The sequence below is a fragment of the Daphnia carinata genome, chromosome 4 (assembly GCF_022539665.2).
Source record: "Daphnia carinata strain CSIRO-1 chromosome 4, CSIRO_AGI_Dcar_HiC_V3, whole genome shotgun sequence".
NCBI classification, from domain to species: Eukaryota; Metazoa; Arthropoda; class Branchiopoda; order Diplostraca; family Daphniidae; genus Daphnia; species Daphnia carinata.
The window spans coordinates 2233069-2259347 of NC_081334.1; the positions used below are offsets into that span (position 1 = coordinate 2233069).

Genomic DNA, 26279 nt, shown 5'->3' on the forward strand with positions numbered 1-26279 from the left:
AAAATATAATGTTAAAAGTTGTGCTTCTTTCGTCTGAGAACAAAAAAAAGGAAATTCTAGCCGGAGAAGTTCACCAAATAATAGAAAATGTTTTATGAATCAACGTTTCCGTGTATTAGCTACATTGCTAATTATGTGGGTCCATCGTTCATAGAGTTCTTTTGATAGGAATTCGAATATGCGAACAATGTTTTTTAGAGTTGGCAGGTAATCATTCATCTGATTTGCAAGAACTATAACCTACAACTAGTCCAGAAATGCATCATTTAAACGCCATGGAAGGCTATTTTACATTTTAACTCGATTTTCTTTTGCCCAATTGGTTATGACTCTCAAAATATGATCCATCTGGGGGTCAGGAGATCCACGCATTAAATTGACAACTTCACTTAAAGCCTCCCTTCACGTGGGCCAAAGACGAAATGAGAATATTATCTTTTCACGAAGAAACTGTATACGAAGAAGATTACCTATGCTCTCGCCCTGCCAAAACCATTTGAAGTAAACCTACGCACGCACCACGTTTTGCAGCTGCGTGTTCTGGATTCGGATCATATTTGTCCAAAATATCGAACGCTTTTGCTGCCACGTAAAACTGCCCAGTACGGTAACAATCATTAGCCAGTAAGTGAAGAATTCCTGAGAACAAGAATGAATCCATTTCGTTATTCATAGGAAATTTTCGGCTTTAGATTTACAAACCCAAAGATTCTGCAGATGTTTCCATTCTGGAGTATATCTCCCAGGCCTGAACAGCTTTGCGGTTCATCACCACTAAGAAACGAAACCGTTTAGTAACGCGGATTTAACTTTTCTTCTGTCTTAATTCGTCAGATGCTTACGGCATCGTGTTAAACACTCGATATAGTTGTACTCGCTCCGGTACTTTGCGCTCTGGATGGTAACAAGTTCCTCTTCTGCTTCTTTGTAGTGTCCTAATATTGTTTGCACCTGCAAATGAACACCTTGTTGTGTTATTCAAAAAGAGACAGCAAGGTTAAAATATGAAATATACCTGTGCCAAATTGAACTTGAAAGTATCGTCATTACTCAGATATGATTTGATTGAATTGAAGTACAACAAGACGTCCTATAAATTTCCGTTTTCAATTTTGTGTTTATCATTTAACATACGAAAGTATTTCTTACTTTACCTCGTATTGACGTTGAAGGAAAAAGGCTGAAGCGACACACTGACGTCCTGTTAAGTGAATGTTTTATCTTTAATTCTCTTTTCCAATGGTAGTGGCAACAAAGAAATTTGTCGTTACGACACCCACCATCTTACCAGGTATTGTGTCACACTCACTCGCGCTACCTCCAACGAGATGCAAATATTGGATTGCTGTATCCAAGTACTCTTTCTAAAGCAAAAGAAAAAAAAAAAAAGAAGTGAAAGTTTTTTTTTCTTTTACCGTAACTCATTTCCTTGATTGTACTTTACGTTATTTGTTTCCTGTCCAATAAGTGCATACACGATTCCCTTCAAAATGTACTCGGCCGGCAGGCTTGGATTGACGTCTTGCATTAAATCGAAAGCTTCCTTTGTTTCATCCTTTTGTGTAGAAAAACAAATTTTATTTTTGTTTCTTCATAAGTTTGGTACTCCTGTACTGTTCCGGGATTTCGTTTCTATTATAGATTAAGCTCATATAATAAACATACTTGTCGTAAGTAGTAAATGATCAAGTTAAGTTTGGCCTCTGGAATGACGTCAACTAATGGTGGTAGCACTTGAAGAGCTCCATCTCCGTTTCGGAAAATGACGAGATTGTGATTCAATAAATCTTTACCGAACGGACAATTGACTTGAGCCTCCTATTTCAATTGAAATTGTTATAATAATGAAATTCAGTTTTTTCTGAAAATAAAATGTGAATACACTCACCAACAGCGGACGAATCTCAGATTCGGCGCTGCGGCCATTATACAGTCGGTAAATGTTGCAAGCTTTCAGATTAATAGCGATTAGCGAATCCGCATTTTTTTGTAGATAAACGGACAGTACTTCTTGAGAAACATCGTAGAAATCCAGTTTGTAGTAGCACAGGGCAATATCTAAATAAGATAAATTATATCGTTATTCACTGTTGAAGAAAATTCTGTATCGCATCAGTGATGTAGTCATAAACTTTTTCGAAATGTTTGTAGTTATCATTGTAATGAAATTGAAACTGTTGTATATTACAGACATGAAGGGCCATGAGATCCTTGTTTTGTAAAACAAGTCGCTTGTAGATGTCGATTGCTTCTTGGTAGTTGGTGCGTAAAAAGTGAACAGCCGCCAAAGACAGTTGGTCTTCAGCAACATCACGTAGTTGCCTATGGAACTCTAAGACGCTTACTTCATCACCGGTTTTGTGAGCCAAATGAAACGAAAGTCTAACCTAATTTTCCAACAATAGCTTACACTTTTAGGCAAATAAAAGCTAGAGAATGTGAGGCATGGATAAATCGAAAATTAGTCGAAAAATCTTTTACCTGCAATGGACATTTTGGTGATTTGAGAACTAATTCGCGCGATTCTTGATACATCCCTAAATAGAAATAGCAGCAAGCGGCGTAAAGCGGGTTGTTCATTGCCTCGTACTGCAAAAGGGCCTGCTTGTAGTTGCCACGATGAAATTCGCAGTATACTAACCACAAATCTGTTTCCGTGCTAGCATTTTCGTTTAGTTTTTGATACTTTGACAAATTGTATCGCCATTTTAGCGTTCCGTCGTTTTAGTCAAAATCATAAAACAGAATTTCATCAGTTTACCTCTAATAGAGTAATAGCTCCTTGGAAATCCCTGTGTTTTGACACACAAAAATAAAATACCAATAACATTAGTTTGATTGATTAAGTTTTTCGTTATGGTAAGTCTTAAAAACTAAAATATTTCCTTCATTGCCATTCATTTCTGATTGAAACTAAAACAAAATATTTTCTTTCAATAGATTCTACCAGCTTTAGTTTTCCAAAGAAATACAGTTTTCCGTACCGATTTTCGATGAATTTAGTGACTGATGGCACTTCCTGAGGTGACACTGCCATTCGTTGGGCTTTGGTAATTTCACTTAGATTCACTAAGGAATGGTTGTTGTTACTTGCTGCAGGTTTTGTTCGTGACAGCAGCTAAACAATTGGCAAATGAATAAAAATAAAATTGCATTTCATTTTCTAAAAGCTTACCATTTTCTTTCTCGTTTTCGATTCGCCTTCTAGTAAAATGTTCTGTTATTGAATAGTTTTCTGGTTTTTGTTGTGATTGCGCCAAACAAATTGAAAAAGCGCAGGGATAGGTTGCTAGGCAACTACAAGGCTCAACAGTATCATACGTAGAGATGTATAGACCAGACTGGTTATTCACTATCGAAGTATCATAGATTTTACGAATAGGACGCCATCTGTTGGGAAAGGATGGCATGATACTTAAATGAAAATGGAATTTTAAATAGATCTAACCACTAATAGTTTTGACGCAAATATGGCGTTCTATTCAAAGAAAACATATGCAAACCAATGTCTGCAATATTATTCGAAGACAGTAAAGCAAAAATCCATATGCTACCATTGCCACTCTGTATATCCCTTCTGCCATGGAAGCCAGTTGAATTTCTGAAGCGAAATAAAAGCCTAATAATATTGAAAACAGCTATTGGTCAATCCGCCTTGTTTTCAATAAGAGGAAACGACATTTACGGAAAATCAAATCAAAAGCAGATGGCAGGTAAGTAGCAGATGAAATAAAATATTTGTCAACACGTGACAACCCTGTATTCTGCTTTTTTTTTTTCTCTAGAGGTTTTGCTTGCACCCAGTCTTTTTCACGTGAAACCGTTTGGGAAAAGTAAGTCGTTGCTTAGTTTGTTTCATCTCTTTTTATCTGTCTTCATCTCATCTTTGGTACAACAAATTCACTCACCAAATTATATATTCGATGACAAATTTTTCGATGTCATTTTAAAGGAATATTGTGTTCTATCCCAACATAATTCTTATTTTATTTTAACAGGGCAGAGACTTGTCACCAAGTCAGTTCATACTATCAACCTCCCAAAATGGTAAGTTAGAAAATATATATGCTTCTTTAATCTGTATTACGTGAAAGAATTTAACGTATGCGTGACATGATGCTGAAGCCAACATTCAATTGTTTTTGTTCCATCTTTTTAGCCCAAACAAATCATGGAGATCAAAGACTTCTTGTTGAAGGCCCGAAGGAAGGATGCCAAGTCTGTCAAGATAAAGAAGAATGCTGAGAACACCAAATTTAAAGTGCGCTGCTCGCGGTTTCTTTACACCTTGGTCATCACTGACAAAGAGAAGGCCGAGAAGTTGAAGCAATCACTCCCTCCTGGTAAGAATTGTAATCCAAACATGTTCACTACTGAAATTGACAACTATTGATTTAATTTTAGGTCTTCAGGTCAAGGAACTCAAGTGATTCTCATATTTGTTGGAAGATCAATAAATAAGAGGTTTCTCACAGTCGTTTTAGTATGATTACTTCTTTCATCGTACCCAAAGTGGTCTAGTTAATTGAGATGGTTCCCGCTGAAGTTTATCTCAAGCTTAACTGGCAGAACAATTTGCTCAAATAGCAATAATAGTTGAAACAAGTGTCGAACACTTAGTAAATCTCACCATCGTCTAGAAAAAAAAAGGCTTGCAAAACAATGGAATGCATGAAAAATATTTTCAGGGTTTTAATTGAACTAACATTCAGAGGTATTAACTATGGCTCATCGTAAAATAACCTTAATGTGCTAATTGCTGTGTGCACAAGTTAAACTATCAGTTTGGTGCTATTTGAAAACCTCTCGACTTGAATCCTACTGATAAACAAGTTATGGTTTAGGTTTGATATTGTAATTCCCAACCTAGGTTATATATCAATTGTCGCCTGTTCAAAGAGTTTTACTGTGACAAAGGAAGTTTGGTATAAATGCAAAGTTTACATTGCTCATAAGTAAGCTTTTTATTTTGTAAAATACGTTGTATTGTTTATTCTGATAAATTCGGTTTGCTTACAAAGATGAAAAAAGTAGACTGCCTCGCATCTCGTTAGCTCTATATTGTATTTCTTAAGTAAATCACCAGACGACAAAGTTAAAGAAATTTACGTCAAAACGGGTGTATTACCATTTAGGCCCATTGTTATATAATCTATTTAAATAAATCATTTTAATGTTGGTGGTTGTTGTCCAAACAAGCCTCCACTTTGTTTACTTGCAGCTCTGGAAGGTGCAAATCCAAGAAGTTTTTGGATATTTTGCCTAATGGACATGGTGCATCTAATAGCAAAACAAATCAAGATATATGACTTTTCTTGCCATTAAAACCTATTATACTTACAATATGTAAAGGAAAATAAAGCTGCAGTCAGTGTAATCCTCTCCAGATAAATTCCTGTGAGAGAGCCCTTGCACCCATGAGATTGGTGTGAAGGGTAATTTAGCAACAACTCTACCATCAAATCTGAAACGCAAAAATATTTTGATTAATTAGATGGATGGTTCTATGATGAAAGCAACACATTTTCACAGCTTTTGGTTACATAGAGTTAAACATTCCCAGAAGAGCTGTAAATGCAAAACCAATAGCCAGCATTGATTTCATTTTCACCAAAGACAGATCACGGTTGTTGTTTTTCAGTTTCTCTTCTTCCCTGTCAATTTTTTTTTTGAATCCCTTGTCCAAAGCATCAGAATGGGTTTCTTTGATTTTTTCAACTAAGCAAAATACAGAAGTGCAAATTAATAGTGAATTGACTTCCTGCATTTTTTCATGAGTTGAACAGCTTACGTTTTTTGCTCTGCCTATCTATCTCAGCCTTCAGCCTTTGGTATTTTTCCGTTTTGTAGACTAAAAGCCAAGTAACGCCTGAAGTAATGAACAACAAGTATTTCAGGTCACGATAAAGTTAAACTCACAGATGAATCTATACCTTCGCCTAAAAGGGCGGTGAAAACTGATATTCCAACAATTAAAAGAGTGTCGGCCCACATCTTGGAAAGAGTATTAAGGTAATTGCAACTTGATTGTTCTGGACAGCAATTTTCTTCAACAGCACTTTGTCCAGCAGCGTTAATTAGATTTGCCGATTGCCTGATGCCGGCGTTGATGTCCAGTTAAAGGGATTAGCAGTCGATGTTGACTTTCCAACGGAGCTAGCCATCTAGCGGCTGTTAATATTGACACTACCAAGAAGTGCGCGATTGACACGAGCAGACAGTTAAAAAATAAAAAATTCTTTCACATTACTTTGGAAGATTGATTTAGACTAGAGTTGGTCATAAAGTAACTTCATTTAGTGTTCTGTTGAAAATCAGTTTCAAAATCGGCATCTCAGTTCATTTCCAGGTTCGTTTATTATGTTGTTTATTATATTTTCTTTTTTTTGTTTTCTTGTGACGTTTTCTCATAAAACCGGAACAAATGAAACGCAAATGGAATGAAGAATGAGGGCTGCGTACTGGTTAGGCGATAGAGATATTCCAAGCACATAACCAAGTTTGTACTCTGGGTTGTGTTACCACGTGCTGAATTTTACCGAACCGCAATGGCAGAGCATCTATAGCTTATCTATATGGCTCCTCTATGTAAGTTGAGTTGTTGTTCATTATCAGGCAAACACACACTTGGCTGGGGGGGACAATCTAGATAGGAAATGATCCCGTTGTTGCAATGACTTGGATGTTATGGCACTGTCATGGCAATGATTTTTTATCAGACAATGTGTTGCTGTGTTTACAGCAGCAACATGCAAAACGTACACCACTTTGTGAAATCTGATGGGACACAATGTAAATTGTAGACAAAGAATTGTTCCACAATCTTTGTTTGGTCTCTGCCACTTTTTTGGAGCCCTAGTAGTATTACGTGCCACAGAACATGTACCTGTAAAACAACATCAAGCCAGTAGAAGAGAAATAAGTTGGAAGAGTTGGTATGAGGAAGGTAGTTTTGCCTCCCTCCAGAGAGGAAGTTAGACCAACTGACTTTTTCATTTCGTACCCGAGTCGGTGGTGGGTCCACTTGGCAGCGGTATCACATTTAATGCTCTCCTCTCAACCGCGAAGTAGCGTCTCGTTATTCGTCTAGCACGACAAGTCTAATACCGATTTCGAGGCTAGAGTTCTATTCGGAATTGGGCGCCCTTTCCAGTCCAGTCCACTCAATTCCACTGGTTCTCGTTGCACTTCAATTTGTATGTATCGACCCTTCTGTCGAATTGTGCCATCGATCTCAACCATCCGTGACTATCCTATCCCTGGCAATTTAATCAACTTCGTCTTCATTTGGTATTGGGTAGAATTGCCACAATAGCACACACTTATATGACGATGGCGTTGAACGATCTGCTTGGCTGCTGTTCAAACATTGATTACTTATAACCCATTTCCAGGCGTCCAACAAATTGTGTACGAGATGTGGCCAATCAAATGATTCGTGGAATTATTGACAAAGAGAAAGTGGACACTACGTAATCTTATCGAGATAAATGTCGCATTCCTTGTTGGCTTAACTGGAACACGATTGTACTGGGCCCACTCGGATCTTGTCTCTCTCTCTCTCTCTCTCTCTCTCTGTGTGTGTGTCTGTTTGCGTTACGTGCGTGTGTGTGTGTGCGCGCGCGCGCGCAAGCACACACAGACATCCGGCTTTATAGGTTGCCATTTCCTATTCTCATGTTGCCTTGGCTTTTCCCTGTCTCTGCCCAGTTGCACGACATCTAGAAAGATATTAAGTATACGTGGCTGGCGTCTCACTTTGCTGAATCAATCAGAGCCCATTTGTCATTCAAAACTTGCCTGCTTTGCTTTTTACATGATTTGCAGGATATATCTATATAAAAAAGGGAATAGGAAATGGAAAACTGTAAAAGACATTGTTGGACTGCTGCGTCGTTCAGTCAAAGGGGGGGGGGGGTAGGGTCATCGGAATTGAGTTTTCTCCGACCGGTTTGCCAACGATCAATACCTTCCAGACCCCCCCCTCTCCTTTCTCCTTCTCCCCCCCCCCCCCCCCCCCCCCCCCCCCCCCATACGCACATAAAGAGACCCACATTGGAGTATGTGTCGATCAAGGCCCTGTTGACGTTCCAGAATCACATCCAGATTGTCGGGGAGTCTGGCGAACTCTTCTTTCATCGTCTATAGGAACAAAGAAAAGAACGAAGATGTTGTCTTCGTCTGTCGATAATTTCAAAAAACAAAAACGAATGCAGGGGTTTATTTTTGTATCCTTTCAAGCTCGTTATTTCGGACTAAAGGGAATATCATTGATTACCGTCAATGTCGTCGTTTGTTTTTGTTGATCAATGTTTTTTTTTTTTTGTGTGTGTGTGTTGTTGTTTTATTTGTATGGCTGGTTTGTTTGTTGTGATGGTGCGTGACCAGCCATGTCTGGAGAAGAAGGTGGGGTAAGGGGGGTGGGGTGGATTTAGGTGAAGCCGGATCGGAGGATTCCCGATCGGTTGATATCCTGACATTGGCTGTGCTAGGAGCCGTTGTCTTTTACGGCGAGGAGGGGGGGGGGGGGGTAACAAAACTGGCAGCGAAGGAACACGAAAAAGAAGTAGGAGGAGTAGCAAATGGGGTGGCAAAAGAGAGGCGGGAGCAGGTGATGCGCTTGCGTTCTCTTACGCTCTCCGTGCGGGATGTTACATACTAGCACGCTAGGACGAATAAAATCCTCAGGACGGATGTCAACATCGTACCTGTACTCTCCGGGAAGCCATCGTCGTCGGATTGCTCTTTATTTTTTTATTTTCTGTTTGGGTTTCGTCTTACGTCGTTTCAGTTGTTCAGCGTCTCGAGACCGAAGGCGAACAAGAAGAAACATTTTTTGATTTGATTTGATTCGATTTTTTTTAAAGATCCATTTCTATTTATTTAAGGCTACATGTAAAGGTAGGCAGTCGACTCAAAAACGCGAAATCCTTCCGTCTATCACTGTTGAATTGGTTTAGTTTTTTTTTTTCAAAATCTATGCGTGATGTCGTTAAAGGGCTGGAATGCCTGTTGAGTTTAAAATGAAAATCCATTTACGTGATCCATCAAACGTACAGACAGGACAATTCGTTGGCTCTTTAATCTGTTTTCATGTTGTCAACGTCAACGAACTAATTTATCGTTTTCTTTTGTGTAACCCAATTTTCTTGTAGAAAGCCTGGTAGCTGGATCGAATGGGTATTCCAAGTGGATTGGAGGCGCGCGGAAGAACAGAGGTGTAAAGGAAGTTGGGCGTCGGAGGTGTCGAACGACAAACGGAGACCATTTTTGCCGTGTGTTTTTGTGTGTGCAACAAAGGCCCCAGACGTCATGACGTCGTCGGATGGATTGACCGGCCCTCATCGCCAGCGATCCATCAAAGACAGACTCAAGGATGGCCTCTCTTCGTGGCAGTAAGTCGAACTACAACCATTTTCTCTTTTTCATTATTATTCCTTTCTCTCTCTCTCTCTCTTGTCTCCTCCTCCTCTTTTTTTTTTCTGTTTGAAATTGTCTTCCTTTTTTTGTGTGTGTGTGTGTGTGTGTGTGTCTTCAAAAATGAAGACGAGTGGAAAGCATCTACATTTTGAAGAGCTCTCGGGGCCATCTTGACGGCGCATATGTCCGCTGATGTGCTTTTCTCATCCACTCCCCGCGTACCGCCTTGCATTTTCATGAAGGATAATGTGGAATATCTGGGCGTTGCACGCTAGTCCCTTGTATTCCAATCGATAGCCGGTCGCATTGTTTTGAAATTCGACACATGCACACCAATCAGACGCAAATAAGTTGATGATGTTTGCAATAGTTTTTTGTTTTTTTCCCTTCCCCCATTTTCTGGCTGGCTGTTTTTCGTTTTCATTCGAGTGTAGGCCCTTTTCACATAGGGCATACATGTTTGTTTCATGCGTTGACCCTTGCTATAGCCATATTTTTGTTTTGCTCGTTACGGGCAATTTGCACTGCTCATAGCTGCGTCCTTTTCTTCTATTGAACGCCAATCGGCCTCTGCGTTCAAACTCTTTTTTTTTTTTCTTGTCGATATTTGCTCCTTTTTTTTTTTCTGGAACGTAGACGTCTGCTCGTTCGGGTTCATCCATCAGCACACAGGAAACCCACGTTTTTTTTTTTTCCCGTTCGCGTGCGTCGTATTTTTTTTAATATTTTTTTTCCCCTCCCATTAAACAGATCTTGCCTTTTTACCTTAAAAAAGAAAAAGGTTTACTTTAAATTATTTCGTGTCAGTGTGTTGTGGAATGATGAAGGAGAAGCAAAGGCAAGTTTTGATCCACCGCTGTCCTTGTAAGAGTTTATCGTGCCGGATACCCTCTGCCCTCCTCCCTTTTTTTTTTTCTTTTTTTTTTCACGAAGAGATTTTTGGCTTCCGTCGAACATCTCGGATGTATCGATCGACTTGCATCCAATCTTAGGCAACTTATTCTTTTTCCTGTTGTTGTTGTTGTTGTCTGAGATCTTTGGCTCTCTTCAGCAGCTGATAAGAGAGACGCACCACACCTCACTGGCCCGTCAGATGCAGTCGAGTTCCACGTCGTCGCATAAATGGATGAGAAAATTTTTCCCATTTTCTTATCTGATTTTCCTTTTCCCTCTTTTTTCAACTTTTGATTTTTTTCCTTTTTTTTTTTTTTTTTTTTTTTTTTTCACAAGAAAAATCTTATTCGGCGTCTGTCTTGGCCAAGATTTCGTACATGCCGCCTCCCCCCCCAAGTGGTAGTGATATTGAACTTTTGGTGACGATGAGGGAGAGAGAGAGAGAGAGAGAGAGAGAGAAAAAAAAAAAAAAAAAAATTGGGCCGATAGCTCTTTAACCTCTGCAGGCACTCACGCACCCGGCCGTGTGAAACGCGGATCGATGCGTGTTCCGTTCGCCGCCTGCGGTTTGGCTCCAAATGCCACCGCTCTAATGCTTCGTACAACACGGCATTCCATTTCGGCTCCAGCTTTCATTTCTTCTTATTTTCTTTTTTTTTTTTCTCCGTCTCTTGTTCGCGGTACGTTGTAGTGTTTCCTTTCGATCGGGGGGCTTTTGTCGACATTGATTGCGTTCGGTGAGAGTCGATTTCCGTTCGATAACATTTTCCCCCATCTCCTCCGATGATTGTCTATGTATATTTTTTTTTTTTTTCTTGGGTATCAACGAGACGTTGTTGTTTGTCGGGTTTTAACAATTTACCTTTCGAAATGCACGTTTTTTTGTTTTTTTTTTTAATTTGGAATGTTGCGTAACAGTTCAAGTGGCTTGGATAATTGACTAGCAAAACCGCCCACTACCGCAGGCATTTGTGTGTGTGTGTGTATTTTGATCGTTACGTGGCCGCCAGAAAGTGTGCGAAAAAGAAATGACATGAAAAGAAAAAACATTCGAAAAGAGAAAGTCCCGTGTAAACTTGAGCCAACTGGGATCAAAACGAAAACGTGAATAAAAACAAACTTGCGCGGATCGATGTCATTGGAAGTTGTGTAACTACGACCAGGGACTACGTTTTAAGCAAACACATAAAGAACTACGTCACAGACTAACAGGGAGGGGGTTGCCAGTTGTTAGTGCATATCGTCGATAAATTCAGTGTATGCCAGTTGCGTTCGAATGGAGCCAACCTCTTGCGTCCTATCCCTCTCTGGAACGCAGATCTCGAGGTCACGAAGAAAGAAAAAAAAAAAAAAAGAGTATCGTTCCTTCCCCCGTCTGTATGCTAATCACTTTGAGGGAAGACGTAGAAAAACAATTGCACGCCATGGCCCTACACACAGCTGCGTGCCTGGGCCCTAGCCGATCATTTTGGGGTTTCATCTTGTTCCACTGATAATTTTCAAATGCAAAATATTAAAAAAAATCAAACAAAAACACGGAAGAATGTCACAATCAATAACGAAACAAACGCAAGTGGTCAAAAGTCACAATGACTCAAAACTGTTCCAGGATTTGTTTCACGATTTTAAATCGGGTCCAACAACTTGTTTCTCGTTTTAAAAAACGATGACGTGATACGCCGTTGGCGCAATCCAAACTTCAACGTCACACACACACAGAGAGAGAAACCGGCCTTTTGGACCTTTCGGGCTTTGTAGTTGCCCCCAATTGCGTTACTGCTCTCTCATTTGTTTCTCTCTCTTTTTTTTTTTTTTCTCTATCCTTTTGTCAGTAACACACTCGTAACAAACAAAACAAAAAATGGGAAAAAGGGGGAGATAACGGTGGCTGTCTAGCGATGAAATGGCGTTTTCACGGTTCGATATTTCGAGCTAGTCTTTCGACGATTGCTTCAGTGGACAGCTGTTTGTGTTCCAGAGTCTGTTTTTTTTTTTTCGCTTTCCCTTTTTGCTTTTTGCTGGGGAATTTGTGTTTGTTGCGTGAAAAATGGCGGCACCGGCCAGTTTGGCGAGTGCAACTAAAACGAAAGACAAGTACATCCCAGTCCCGAAAACGTTGAGGGGAGGATGGGCCGAAGTGACGCGTTCGACGCCATCTTCGCCCCAGAGTTCCAGGACGAGTGCGTTCCGCGTAGCCAACGAGCTGAGTCGTTCGGTCAATTTCCTGCTGGACGTTCACGAGCAACGGGTGGGATCGACGGCCAGCAATTCGTCCGACTCGGTCGATGGCGACGGCCGCAGTTCGGACGCAGATTGGGCCGAGTGCCAGAAAGGGCCGCGTAAGGCCAGCCTTCAACCGCCACGCAAAGTGATCCCAGCGGAAGAGATGCCCAGGAGATCGTCGACGAGCCGCTTGTTCGATTCGGGCGCAGGACGACGCTCACCGCACTCGAGCGTCGGCAATCTCTTGGCGGCCGTTTTGTCCAAAACTCTGCGTAAAAAGTAAGGCCCAAGCCCCTCCCGTGTCCTCTTTACGTTTCTCAATTGTTTTTGCATTTCATGGTGATTGTTTTCTATTGTTTTTCTAGTAGTCATAGTAGTAGTAGCAAGGCGGGCAGGGGGGAAGGAAAAATAGAGCAGGGAAGGGCCAGCTGTGGACGTCTTGATGAATTCACATCCAGCTGGCCGCTCTCCCACGTACCAGTGGGGTAGGATAGGACGCTTTATACAAGTGGGAGAATGGTGAAGGGAGGTAAAAACAAAAAAAAAACAAAAACGAAAGGTCCCTTCTTTTTTTTTCATCCGTTTGTTTTTGAAGTATTAAGAGCTCGAGCAAAAGGAGGAAAGACGTTGATTTATTTAAGGCACAGCGGGGCGGGGGAGGGGGAGGAGCTGGTTTTTTTTTTTTGAGTCCCGAAAAATGTAGTTTGGTTTAAATGCGATGTGACTGTCGGAGATGATTAACCGTGAACTCGAGAGCCCCAAAATAAAGTTCAATTAAGAGCGTGTGGAAATCAAATAGAATTCAGGAGCCACAAATGAAGATTTTGCACGAAGGGGCCCACACATTTCACGTTTCTCGGCACGCAATTCTCGTCTCTTCCTTTTGATTTGCTGATTTCTTTTTCTGTTTGGCTTGAATCACGTCGACGGCTGATGCCTCATCAGGATCGAAAAAAAAAACAAACAAAAAAAAAATACTTGTGGGTTTTTGCCTCTTTCTCAAGTGATTGAAGTACATGCGCGAGCAAGTCCGAAATCTAAGCCTGTGCGTCTCGTTCCGCACTGAACGATTACGTCAAAATAAAAAAAAGCGATGAGCTTAAAGTAGATGAGGGATTCTCTGTCGCATTTCTTCAATTCGTCTTCCCCCCCCCCCCTTCCTCCTCCTCCTGCCATTTTGTGTTTGAACGTTTCGCAATGAGGCTCAAGAGAGGGGAAGACGCAAGAGAGAGAGAGAGAAAGAAAGAGATTTAATTAAGCCTCTGCTACTGTTACTGCTGCCCTCGCTTCTTCATAATGATCGGATTCTAATTGACAGTCTCTTCCTTTCTCCTCTCTCTCTCTCTCTCTCTCTCTCTTCACTCACTTGGCAGACAGTTTCCAAGGTAACGGGACTGGGGATGATTATCGCGTCTTTTGACGGCCGATTCGCATTTCAGAGCTCGTCTCTCGTTTTCACCGTCCTAAGCGCATGACGATTGAAGATGACGTCGAATCGCGAGTTGATTGAATTTCAACGAGAGAGAGAGAGAGAAAATGGCGATAACATTTCGAATGTGGGATTTTCCCAATCGTTCGAGATGATAAAAAAAAAAAAAAAAAAAAAAATCAAATGAACTAAATCACGGATTTAATCGACCCCCCCCCCCCCCATCGCAACGGTGAATAGGAGCGACAGTTGGCGTGCTGACAAAAAAAAAATGTCTTTTCTCGTGACGTTCATGACGTATTCAAAACGCGTCTTTGGGGATCATCACGGGATGGCAGGATTTTCCCGTTTCCCTTCTTGATTGGATGATTATTATACGGAAAACCCTCTTTCAAAAAAAAAAAGAAAAAAGATTCTATTTTCTTTCTGATAATTTGTTCATTAGAGTGCGCGTCTTGAACATCGTCGACGCCGTCATATGATCCCCAAGTTGTGCGTTCAGCATTAGATATCCCCCCCCCCCGTCCCGCTGCCCTCTCTTGAAATGGAGATACCTGTCCGTTCAGTTGGCTTTCGTGCCAGTTGGCCGAATCACGCCCGTCCAACGGGCAGGCCGAAAAATAAAGATCAATCACATTTCATTTTTGTTGTGTTTGTGTGTGTGTGTGTGTGTATGTGTATACGTATAGGAATCTTCTCTTGTTTAAAAAAAAACAAAAAAAACAAATTGAATGTGTGCGCTGCGCGATTCGCCAACAATGTCCGAATGAGCGTTGAAAAGACCAAAGTTAACTTTTTGTGTGTGCGTGCCACTGTAACTACAAATTACGCGAACAATTGTATGCGCAGCGAAAAGGCAAAGGCGGGGGAGGGGGGGAGCACAACTGTTCTCCCCAGTTAGTTGGAACAAATTAAAAAAAAAAAAAAGGGGAAATGACGTCGGCGCCGTCGGTCGACGGGATGCGTACCGAGAAGATGAGCCAACATCGGAGACGCTTCTCGTTGCAAACGTCGGTCAATTTCATCAACAAGATGGGCAGGAAATGGAGCATCGGTAGTAGCCAGCACAGTGGCCAATCGTCGCACTCTTCCTCGTGGACGGGAAGTCTGAACAATTTGAGCGACCCTGACGTCGGCGGCAGGCCGTTCAAATTTGGCGCCGATGGGCAGATGGAGGAGCGCGCCGGCCGCAGTCGATGGCGCAAACCGGCCGCGGTCAGTGCTCACGCCAGCGAGGAGGAACTCAATCGAAGGTTTGCCGACTTCGACACGTACTGCGGCGGCGGCTTCGACGACGGGCCGGCTCCTGGAGCCGGCCGGCCTGCGCCCGTGCTGCCAGTCATTTTGCTCCAGTCGGCCGACGAGGACAAGGAGGAGGACAATCAACAGGCCGGCCGGCAGCGTTCGCGCTCCGAGACGAGGCCGCCTTCGCACATCTCGCGATTGCTCAAGTTTCATCGACGTCGGCCCAGTCAGACGGAGAACTCGATATCGCCGACGTCCGTCGCTCAGTCGCTGGAATTCCCCATGCCGTACGAGAGACGCGGCTCGTTCCAGAGCTCGTCGACGTTGGGCGTCGCTACGCCCGTCCTCAGGTGTTCGCTGGAACAGCTGCCGGAAGGCGTTCAAGTCCACCACGCGACGCGGACGTGCAGCCCGTCACCGGAGCCTTTGAACGGCCCGTCTTTGTCCGTCCCTATCAACCAGACGGAAGAGCTGCCGGACAAGCTCGGATTCAAGTCGACGTTCCGCGATCGGTCGGCCACCTTCTCTTCGACGGACGGCCTCGATCGAAGGCATCCGTCTTCGGAATTGACGCGTCCCTTGCCGAGGGAGCGCAGCGTCTCGTTTTCGGCTACGCAGGCCGGCAGTCCGTCCGCGTCACGTACGCCGGCCGACGATCGCACGAAAAAACGTCGTAGTTTGGGTTATCTGTTTTGGCCGCCGTCGGCCTTGTTTAGTCGTAGCAGGTACAATCATTATTTAAGACCACCCTCCACCTCCCCCTCCACCTCCCCCTCCACCTCCTCCCCTACCCTCTCAATCAAGAGAAGCAGAGAAAAGGCAATCAAAATGCGTGCATGTCCACACGTGTTTGCTCCACCCAATCTTTTTCTTTGACCTGATTGGCTCTCTCTCTCTCTCTCTCTCTCTCTCTCTCTCTCTCTCTCTCTCTCTCTCTCTCTCTCTCTCTCTCTCTCTCTCTCTCTCTCTCTCTCTCTCTCTCTCTCTCTCTCTCTCTCTCTCTCTCTCTCTCTCTCTCTCTCTCTCTCTCTCTCTCTCTCTCTCTCACTTGACGGACCCAAACGAAGGAAGAAAATCCGGGTTTGCATTGAAAATGCCCGTCTCGTTCGGTCGGGACTTTGGCCGTTAGCGCATCACGTGGTAGCGCCTTCAATTAGTTCATCTGTGATGGCAATGGCGGACTCCCATCTCTTTACATTTTTATTTATTTTATTTTAGTTTTTTTTTTTGGCTTCCTTGATAAAGAAAATTGGTAGCTCGGTTTTTTTTTTCTTCTTCTTTTAATGATGCACGTCTAAATCCAAACGAAAAAAAAAAAATAATAATAAAAAAAAAAAAAATGAACGCCAAAGGCAGATGATGGGCTGGCATTATTTCGGCCGGGCCAAACTCTTTAAGCGTATGCGGTATGAAAAGAAGGGACATAATTATGAACTGGAGCAACACGAGAAGCAGATGCAAGTTCATCATTTCTTTTTTTGTTGTTGTTGTTGTCTTGTTTTCGTTCGAGTCAATGCCTGCTGGGTTTCAAAGTAGAGTGGCTCTGTTTTCTCTCCCCCCCCCTCCCCCTCCCCCGGTTCTATATTTTTGATCCAGTTGCGAGCGCAGTGAAACGGCTGCTGCTCTTTCCCGCCCCGCAGCGGCGGGTGGTAGGGGGCGTGAGCTGCGGCCTGGCAAGCTCTTTTTTTTTTTTTACATTGTCATTTGTTATTACTATTTTTCCCTTTCTTTCTCCTTTTTTTTTTTTTTCTATCTTTTATTTTCACTCTCTGCTCCTTCGATTTTGATTTGTCTTTATTGATGCAATCTCAGTGACATATCACGAACCGTATATCACGATGCGTTTTACTCCGTGTGTCTGAATTGGTTAATGCAGTGGCGTCGTATGCTCCGGTGTGTCACCCGAATTTTTTTAGCGATTTGAATTGGCTTTTTTTTTTTTTTCTTGCTCACCAAAAAGAATTGAATTTTTATCGCTTCGTGCTATTTAAAAAAAAAAAAAATGGGGAGGACGAAAAGAAGAAAGAAAAAGGAGAGTTGAAGCAAAGTGATGGATTGCCGTGTGCGCCCGGTAGTAAATGACTTTGACATTTGAAAAAAAAAAAAAAAGAAAGGAAAACGGGAGGAGGAGAGAATGAAAGAAAACGAATTGTTACATTGAAAAACGATTGTGATGTGTTTGTTATCGATCTCGGGAAAAAAAAAAAATAATAATAATAATAAAAAGGGAAGTCCGCGTGTCCAAGAGTTGCGCGCGCTTCTAACCCATCGAATCGTCCCCAAAAATGTGTTGCCAGCCGAATACAATCGCGCAATCAACGTGGACGAATCTTCTCTTCAATAGCCCCCCCCCCCCCCCCCAAAAAAAAAAGGGAAAGTTAAACCCCCCCCCCCCCCCAAAAAAGAAAAATAGGCCAAGGATTTAGGAGGAGCGCCGTCGAAGGATTTACCACACTTGCTGCTGGTTACTCAGACTCCCGAAAGACTACCGGCAGCTGAATAAAACAAAAGGACGTTTTGCTATCCTCCCTCCCTCCCCGCCCTGCAAAAAGAAGAAGAAGAAGAAGAAGAAGGGCGTATCGTGACTGCGTGAGTGCCGGTAATTGCGCGTCGACGTCTCGAGAACGTAGGACGGAAAGAGCGGCCAGGGCAATTCTATTTTCCCTTTAAGAACAAGGATGTTACACACACACACACACACACATGTGGGTGTATATGTGTGTGTGTGTGTGTGTGTCGCTCGTTAGACGTTATCTCCCCCTCCTTTTTTTCCCCATTCTTTGAAGAACCCCCGACAAAACTTTCGCAGCACAAAAGAGGCGCCGCGACGCCGCTTGCTTTGCTCGACAAAAGCTTATTAGTTAGACGGCCAACACCTGATCCGCTGTTTGATGATTTCCCTTTTTTTTTTTTTTGTTTTTTTAAAGATTGCTTAGCTCTTCTTAGAAATAATACTTCCTTCCGATTTCAAGGCAGTTATTGCGATATTTGTGTTTTTGATTGTTTTTTGTTTATACGTTTTAGTTTCTCTTTAGTTTTGAGCGGGGATTGTTCGGTGGGGGGAGGGGGAATGGGATGGGATATATATATATATATATATATTTTTTTTTTTTTTTGGTGATTTATATCTCTATCTAAGCTGCCAAGTTTTTCAATCGTAAAAAGGGAGGGGGGGGGAATGACGACACACACACACACACCGGAACTTAGGAGCCAAATCAATATCCAATGACGACTTGAGAACTGTAAATGTTGTTTGAAAACTTTTTTTCTTTTTATGTCTTTCAAAAATAAGAGCCGAGCAATAAGAGCTGACTTTGTCTTATCCAACTTTTTTTTTTTTTTTTTCTTCTTGTTTAACGTAAACACGATGTTTTTTGTTTCCCTTTTTTTTTTTTTTTTTTAGTGTCCTTCTTTGACGTTGAAGGTAGTCGGCGTTCATCAGGCCCCAATTCGATTGTATCTATTTGTAAAACGCCATTCCCTCTTATTGGCGCATCACGTACTCTTAAAATTAGGCTTCTATTTTCTTCAGGAAACGAACGATTAGCTTTTTAACGTGTACAGGTTTATGTCCTCGGGAATTGGTTCAATCCTGTCATTGCGGATGGTCTGATCGTTTTTTCTTTTTTCGTGGGTTTCTTTTGGCAGTGAACGCGAAGATGATGCGAAAGGTTCGGATCGATTCCGTTCGCTCCGCTGCGGTTCTTTTGGCTAGGGGGGGGGGGGTCGTTCAGTCGGGCGGTTGGGGGGGGGGGGGGGTGTCGGTGTGTTATGGTGTCTACCGTGTAAAAAAAAAAAACGGAAGCCAAGGACTATCGATTGATTTTCACCCGAGATGCGCCATCATAGCCGGACTAAATCAAGAGCGCGGATGATGACTAGAAAACGTTGAAAGACAATGTGCGTTAGCGTAGGTCAAAGGTGTGTCACATTCGTTCTCACGGGTTACCATTCGTGCTTTTAGCGTCTCCAATTCCGACTTTTGTTTGATGTAAATAATAAAAAATTTTTTTTTTTTTTTTTTTTTTTGTGCTTCATTGTTTCCTTCCGGTTCTTTTTTCCTTTTTTTTTTTTTTTTTTTTTTAATGTTGACAGTTGTTATGATTTGCCGCACGAATTCAGTCATGTGGGCCTCTCCAAATAAAGAAAAGTTTGTTCAGTCGGGCGTCACATGTCTTCTGCCTATCGAGTTGGTCTTCACGCCGAAACAAAATCTCATGAAAGAAAAGAAGGAATTTTTTTTTTTTTTTTTTTTTTTCTTGAAGGAAAAACTTTTTTTTTTTCGGGGGGGGGGGGGGGGGGGGAGCTCAGCGGGATTTGCATGCGAAGACTGTCGTATTCAAGTGAAAGGAAATGAAAAGACATGCCAAAGCCACATTTCCCCTCTCCTTCAGCTTTACTTTTTTTTTCACTTTGTGTGTGTGTGTCTGTTCTACTTGCCGCATTTTGCTCTAAGAAAAATGGAGACTGCCGTTAATTCAAGTCTGTGCCTTTCATCACATTTCCTCTCATCTTAAAAGGCCTTTCTTTTTCTTTGTACTGCTCTCGAGCTTTTGATTTTAAATGATTCAGTAGGGTGCGTGCGTCGTGAAAGCTAATGTGGAAAGTTACTCCGTAAGAATGCGTAGCACTTGGGCTAATACGTAGTAAAAAAAAAAAAAAAAAAAAGCGTAACGTTACGAGGAAAAAAAAAAAAAAATTAATTAATCGTTCTTGGGAATCAAGCAGTAGCTTACACAATTAGTCGTCAGATGGCGTTTGACGTTTGATGTTATTTTTTTTTTTTTTTTTTTTGTTCAATGGCGGCTCGTGCCTACTGCATTTTGGTGGGGTGGGCCATTGCGTATTGGAAGATGTTCGAGCTCGATGTTGTCTCCCTGGAATACAACATTCTTCCAGCACAGTGCCCATCCTCTTGATCGGGAGTCGGTACGCTCTTTGCAGTGTGACAGACGTTTGTATAACGAAGTTGCCATGGTGAAGTTGGCCAACAATCTCATCGTTTGTTGAAAGGAAAGCAGGTTGCAACTCCATTCGGTTTTGCCTTGCTGCTCGATTGATTTTCAGCTGATTGCTATTGTTATATTGTCGTTTTTGGTGTTGCGTCTGTATGTGTGTTTGTTTTGTTTTGCATTGTTACGGGCGTGACGTGAACGATGGACGCGTTGGGACTTGGCTTCCAGGCCTTTCGCTTTCAATTCTGGTGAGACCATTGCCCAGCCCAATTAGCGAGTTTTTTAGGATTGACGTGTCTATCTTGTTACGATAACAACAACAACAACAACAACAAAGTGTCTTGTCAGGTCCTAACTGTCGTGTCGATTGGCAACAACTCTTTTACCTGGTTGGGCTAATGCTTTGCAAAGAGTAAAAAGCAGTACTTGTATTTGCTTTGTTCAACTTGTTCAGTCGTAAACGGATCCTTTTTTGAAACCCCCCCCCCCCAAAACAAATCATAAAACAATCATTTTTTATGTTTTGTTTGCGAAAAACCAAAACAATAGGGATGGTGCTAGAATGGAGCAGTTTGCATTCTCCAAAAATCTTTGTGTGTGTGTGTGTGTGTGCACCCTAGTTATGCGTTTCGACAACGAATAAGCGCGCGCGCGTGAGTGCCGTCTTCCCCCCTTATCGATTTCTTCAGCCAGACGTAGAGAGGTCGTTACATGCGTTCGTTTCTTTCCTTTTTTTTTTCAGGGGGGGGGGGGGTTACCTTCTTCTTATATCTCTTCTTTTTACTGTAGTAGATCTTTCCTTTTTTTTTTCAGATCTCTATAAAGTTGGCGTCGACTAACATTTTTTTTTTTTTTTTTTTGCTTACCCTGCCGGAAGTTTTTGACAGAGGAAAATGGAGCGCAGAACGAGGAAGTAGAGCTGCTCCCGTTTTGGGGGGCATTATCTTTTACCCTGACTTTGAAGTAATAAAAAAAAAAAAAAGAGAGAGAGAGAGAGAGAGATCAGGACTTGATGAAGATGAACTAGCCTGTGGCATGTCAAAGTTTGGACAGGCAAAAAAGAAATCTTGACATTCCTTCCCTTCGAAAAGAAATGTGTTACGATTGAGATGTGTGTGTGTGTGTAATTCAATCAACGTCGACGCTCATATCGCTTGCTTAATTAATCCTTTTATCTATTTATTATTTTTTTCATATTCTTGATTCGATTTTGATTATTGTTTAATGGTCAATTGTCTTTTTTTTTTTATTATTATTAATTAGGACCAAGAGTCGGAGCGTGGATCAGAGTTTGGCGGCTGCTTTCGACGTGGACGTGATTGGCGGACTGAGCCGTTTAGCCGGATCCGCTTTGGGGAGTAGTACCGGTAACATTATTATTTTTTGTTTTTGTTTTGTTTTCCTTCACATTCTTCGTCGTCTTCGTATCGAATTTATTTATGATTTTACCTACAATGTCAAGATGTTTTAAAAGACGATGAAATCCTATGAATAAGTGACTTGTTGAAATCCCTAAAAACGGAACCGTCTCCATACAAAGAGAAGTCACGCGCGGCTCTTCTTTACAAGTTGATTGACCAATGGGATTGGCGCTTCTAACGTCGCATGTTACGAATCAATATGGAAGGGGGGGGGGGGGATGAAGTCAAGAGACTTCCCTTTTGTATGTTGACCGAAAAATTTGCCTTGGTCGATAAACGTCTAGAAAGCAAAAAAAAAAAAAAATGGCGGAGAGGGGAGGTGGGTGGGCTAACAATAGCTTCGTGTCCACTCACGAGAAATCTATGCGATCCTCCCCCTTTTTTTTTATTTTTTTTTTATTTAAATGTGAAATTGAATCAGACACTCTTTCCCGGGAAATCAAACGTTTTTGCGAGTGAAATTCGATCGTGTTGTTTGGCGATTGTTCGTCGTTCGTTCATTGTCTCCCCTCGTGCCGTCATTATGGTCTTTGATGCCCGCTCCCAAACTATGTTCGAACTGTAGGTTGAAGAGCCCCCCCCCCCCCCCCTACCGCCAAACAGCGCGGATTACTTTGACCTATTGTTTCTTTAATGGTGCACGATGATTCAATAGCAAAGCGAACACAAAAGCACCGACAAGCTCAGCAGCCGTTAGCGATGGAGCATTAACAGCGCATTTCTCTTTTGTTTGCCGATTTTTTTTTTTTTTTTTTTTCTTTCTTGCTTCGCTTTTCTATTTTGCCTTTGTCGATTATCGCATTGTTTTTTTGTTTTTTTTTTTAAATTTGTTTTCCCGACCTGAAAATGAATCATCGTCGGTGTTTGGGTTGAACGGGTTGTAGCAGAAAAAGTGTTTGCCCAAAATGAAAACAAACAAAAATCTATTCCCTTTTTTTATGTTCATGTATTTATTGCTTGTTCGTTGTAGTCAATCGGTTAAATGAAATCCCGCCGATGGTTACCAGCGATGCGTGCGTGTTAGTCTTGCCGTTGCGGCCGCTCCTGTTAGACATGCCGCGGGGAATAAGACGATGGAGATGAATGGATTGTTTTTCTTTTCTTTCTTTTTTTTTTTTTTTTCGTTCTAGTTGATTAAGCATTTTTTTTTTCAGCCTCTCCACCACTTGTATTGATTGTTGTTTATGTCTCCGCTCTTCTTTTGTTTGTTTTTTTGAAAATGGGTAGACAGTGGCGGAGGAGGACGTCCTGGTAGCCCGGTCGGTGAGAGACGATCCAGCGGAAGCGGCGGCAGCAATAGCCGCCTGGCAGAGGACACGCTGGCCTACACAGTGCAGAGCAACGACACGCTGACAAGCTTGGCCGCCCGCTTCGACACCACCCCGTCGGAGCTGGTCGCCATCAATAAGCTCCATTCGCGGCTCATTTTCCCCGGACAGGTGACTTTTCAATTTTCATTTTCGCCCCGCTTCTTTTCCGACGCCATTTTGTTTTCAAGTAGCAACTTCCAACTTGTTTTTTTTTTTTTGGAGATGGAACATTTTAAAATAGAGCCGGCACTAATGTGAATATCAAAAGGCTGGGGAAGGGTAATTGATGAATTAAGAAACGGAAAATTAAAAATAGTTGGGAGGGGGGGGGTGAAATGTCAAATTGGGGGGTCAACTTCCAGGTTTTCTCTTAATTGCTTTGATTCTGCAGTTTGTTTGTTTGTTTGTTTGTTTGTTTTATTATTATTTGAATGAAATTTCACTCTTCGCGTTAACTTCCAGCTCTTGATCAACAACCAATTTGAATTAACAATTATATGAAATCATTTTTAAAAAGGTACTGCTAGTGCCGCGCAAAGATGGCGACGCGAGCAGAGGAGCGGATGCCGATGGAACTGGAACGTCCGCCACGGGCGGCGAATGCGGCCCCGTCGGACCGCACATGTCGCTGAACGTGTCCATCAGGTCGTCGAGTAATACCAATATCAACGAAATCGGTCGTGACAGCAATGGCGGCTATGCGTCACCGACATCAGAGCGGCCCATCGAGCACGGTATCAATACTACTCTCTCTCTCTCTCTCTCTCTCTCTCTCTCCTTTATTTATTTATTTTTTTTTATTTTGACTACTCAGCTGTTGGTACCGTGCGTAGTTGTACCCCATTACCCGCTAAATCAGATCTTAGGAGATAACTGGATCAACGTGTTGTGTGTAAGGAGGGAACACATGAGTTCTGTTCCAGGAAAGGAAAAAACAATTGGTGTTTTTTTTTTTTTTTTTCGGGGACGATAGAGGACGTTTTTGTTTTGTTTTTTCAAACAAAGAAGAGTTACAGAAAACAAAAACGATGGTGGGTTTAATCCTAGAGTAACAATGGAAATCGATAGGGAAATAGAGTAGAATCAAGATAAAGAAAAAAATATAAAAATAAAAAAATAAAGAGGGACTGATGGTAGACAAGAAAAGGAAGAAGGGATACCTAAGCAGTGCAACGCACAGAGATCAGGAAATGAATCAAATAAAAATGTTGACAAAAGCTGCGGGGCTTCTTAGAATTAGTGCCAAACACAAAAGATGTTTCCTTCTTCTTTTGCCGTTGCACGTCCTCGTTCACCCATTTGCCCCCTTTTCGATTTCTGATCAATAAAAAAAAAACAAGAAATGCAACCAAAACAATGTCGGTAACTCATTTTCATTTGTTTTGTGTTTTGAAAACAGCGTTCCTGGACAGCTTACGACCTCCCGGATCGCCGCGTTTCAACCGAGTGGATTTGTCTTTTACGAGCCCAAACAGCGGAGCCGGACAGACGGGCGCTTGCGCCTCCGATTTGGCCAACATCGAACGTGAAATCAACAACGAAGACATCCTGACGCAGATGGACGAGGAGGCCGAACGTTTGAGGGATCGCAGCGCTTACGAGAAGTTTCTCAAGATTCACGTCCGGCACATCACGGATGGCCAAGGAGTTGTGGCCGGCGTCCTACTCGTCACGCCCAACACGGTCATGTTTGATCCGAACGTGTCTGATCCGCTCGTCATCGAGCACGGCGCAGAGGCCTACGGTGTCATCGCGCCCATGGAATTCGTTGTCAACGCTGCCCTCTATCCGGACATTGCTCACATGCGGCTGGCCGACTCACACAGGGGCCAGCCTGACCAGCCCATCACCGACCCTATTTACTTCCCGACCAATTGCCCATTGCACCGCAAGTACGCCCTCCTCAAGGAGAGGGCCCACCTCAAACAGAAAGAGACGTCCAATCCATTGGCCGTCGATCTCGATCCAGCCGCCGGAATACTCGCCATTGCCGGTTGGTTGTTTGTTTTTTGTTTGTTTTTTTCTTTTTCTTTCTCGTTTAGTTTCCACATCAAATTCAATTTTGGATCTTTTTTCTTTCCAATTTCGGATGTAGGTGACATTCAACGTCGATGGAGTGAAGGAGAAGACGCCCGAGGCCAGGATGAAAGCCAGGCGACAGCTCAAGGGGATGCTTTGGCGGAGGCGGCCGCATCTTCAGTGCCGGCCACGTTACAGCCCGTACGACACGACGAAGCAGCCGAAACGAGAACGAGCTCTATGAGCATTGATAGTGTGGACGGTGCTGTTGTGACCGTCACCTCTAAACCTGTTTGTCCAATCATTCCGCCGCTGTCGGTGGTCGAAGCCGCCCATCAGAGCGGCCACGTCATTCGCCTCCACGTTAAAAGTAATGGATGCTCGTTATTTCAAGTGTGTTGACTTTTCGTTTTTATTATTCCAATTTTTTTTTTTTTTTTGTGTCGTTTTTAGATGAAACTTTAATTCCAGCCAGCGTTGGCGATGGCTCGGCCAGTGGGCCACGTAAAGAAGAATTGGATCTCGTTGACAAATCATCGCTCTCCAGCGATAATTCGCTGGTCAGTGGCATGCGGGAGACCTCGTCGATGGACAAGACACCCAGTGGCGAACGCGAAGACGAATTGTGCATCTCGGAGGAGCTCAACGTCACCGACGATGATGATAAAGGTGATTGATTTTGTTCAGTTTGAATGGAGAAATTTCGAAAAAGAGAGGGAGCGGTCGTGTAATTGAATTGGATCGGTTACAGACGAGGCGTTCCACTCTTCCACCGGATCTGGTTACGAACAAGCCATCAACGAAGCCATGATGGATGAGACCGAATATCGAGCTCGTCATTTTAGCGCCGGAGCATCGGCCATGGGTCCCCATCAAAGTGGTGCGGCCCGCAGCCGAGCGATGCACTCGAGTTTCCATCGCCAGACTCGACACGGTTCCGGATCTGAACCTATCGCTGCCAGCCGCCCTCAGTCGAGTTCTCCAGCACCGATTGCATCATCACCCGAAACCCGTGGACAACGAGTATACGTTTTTTAAATCAATTTTTTTTTTGTTTCAAGATTTTAATTGAATCGATTTGGAAACAGATGCTGAAACGCTTGTCTTACCCGCTCGTGTGGATGGGCGAGAGTCTGACGGCCGATTCGAAAGAAAACAGTCCAGTCTTGGTCGCTGATAAAGACCCCAACGCCGAGTCTGTCTTTTCCAAAGTGTTTTCCAGGTAAATGGAACATGTTTGCACTAATCGCTTTAGGTCGATTTGAGGTTCATAAAAACGCAAAGAAAGCCAATGGTAACTGCAAAATGAGCCATGTTTGAAAGGTAATGTGTTTTTTTCGGAAATAGCCATTTTGTTCAT

The 26279-nt window shown here is 42.7% G+C and overlaps 3 protein-coding genes across 11 annotated transcripts in view; 1 reads left to right on the forward strand and 2 right to left on the reverse strand.

The window, feature by feature from the left end:
- Positions 1-117: 117 nt before the first annotated feature.
- On the reverse strand, positions 118-3266 carry LOC130695076 (intraflagellar transport protein 56-like). The gene is made up of 15 exons (XM_057518189.2): positions 3176-3266; positions 2985-3118; positions 2762-2792; positions 2482-2685; positions 2189-2387; positions 1889-2058; positions 1666-1818; positions 1445-1555; positions 1289-1364; positions 1155-1201; positions 1016-1090; positions 843-951; positions 703-774; positions 471-639; positions 118-400 (listed from the first exon to the last, which is right to left on the reverse strand). Exons 1-15 carry the CDS (start codon positions 3176-3178, stop codon positions 289-291), a joined length of 1665 nt encoding a protein of 554 aa, XP_057374172.1. The 5' UTR covers positions 3179-3266; the 3' UTR covers positions 118-288.
- A 1838-nt stretch (positions 3267-5104) lies between these two features.
- LOC130695070 (calcium load-activated calcium channel-like) lies at positions 5105-6205 on the reverse strand. The gene is made up of 5 exons (XM_057518185.2): positions 5934-6205; positions 5792-5869; positions 5544-5718; positions 5342-5464; positions 5105-5280 (listed from the first exon to the last, which is right to left on the reverse strand). The coding sequence occupies exons 1-5, from the start codon at positions 5992-5994 to the stop codon at positions 5166-5168; spliced, it is 552 nt and encodes a 183-aa protein (XP_057374168.1). The 5' UTR covers positions 5995-6205; the 3' UTR covers positions 5105-5165.
- A 43-nt stretch (positions 6206-6248) lies between these two features.
- Positions 6249-26279, forward strand: part of LOC130695067 (oxidation resistance protein 1-like) — a 28144-nt gene continuing 8113 nt past the window's right edge. For 4 of the 9 annotated variants that reach the window (XM_057518182.2, XM_059495060.1, XM_059495059.1 and 1 more), the window contains exons 1-9: positions 14885-15936; positions 21433-21536; positions 22818-23029; positions 23418-23634; positions 24300-24893; positions 24996-25289; positions 25373-25588; positions 25671-25942; positions 26008-26141. In XM_057518182.2, the coding sequence (XP_057374165.1) occupies positions 14900-15936; positions 21433-21536; positions 22818-23029; positions 23418-23634; positions 24300-24893; positions 24996-25289; positions 25373-25588; positions 25671-25942; positions 26008-26141 (3080 nt within the window). In that variant the 5' untranslated portion in view covers positions 14885-14899. Of the gene's footprint in view, positions 6350-9155; positions 9396-12346; positions 12817-14884; positions 15937-20028; positions 20144-20355; positions 20418-21432; positions 21537-22817; positions 23030-23417; positions 23635-24299; positions 24894-24995; positions 25290-25372; positions 25589-25670; positions 25943-26007; positions 26142-26279 lie in introns of those variants that run through there. The other 5 variants (XM_059495063.1, XM_059495066.1, XM_059495062.1 and 2 more) reach the window with 5 other exon arrangements.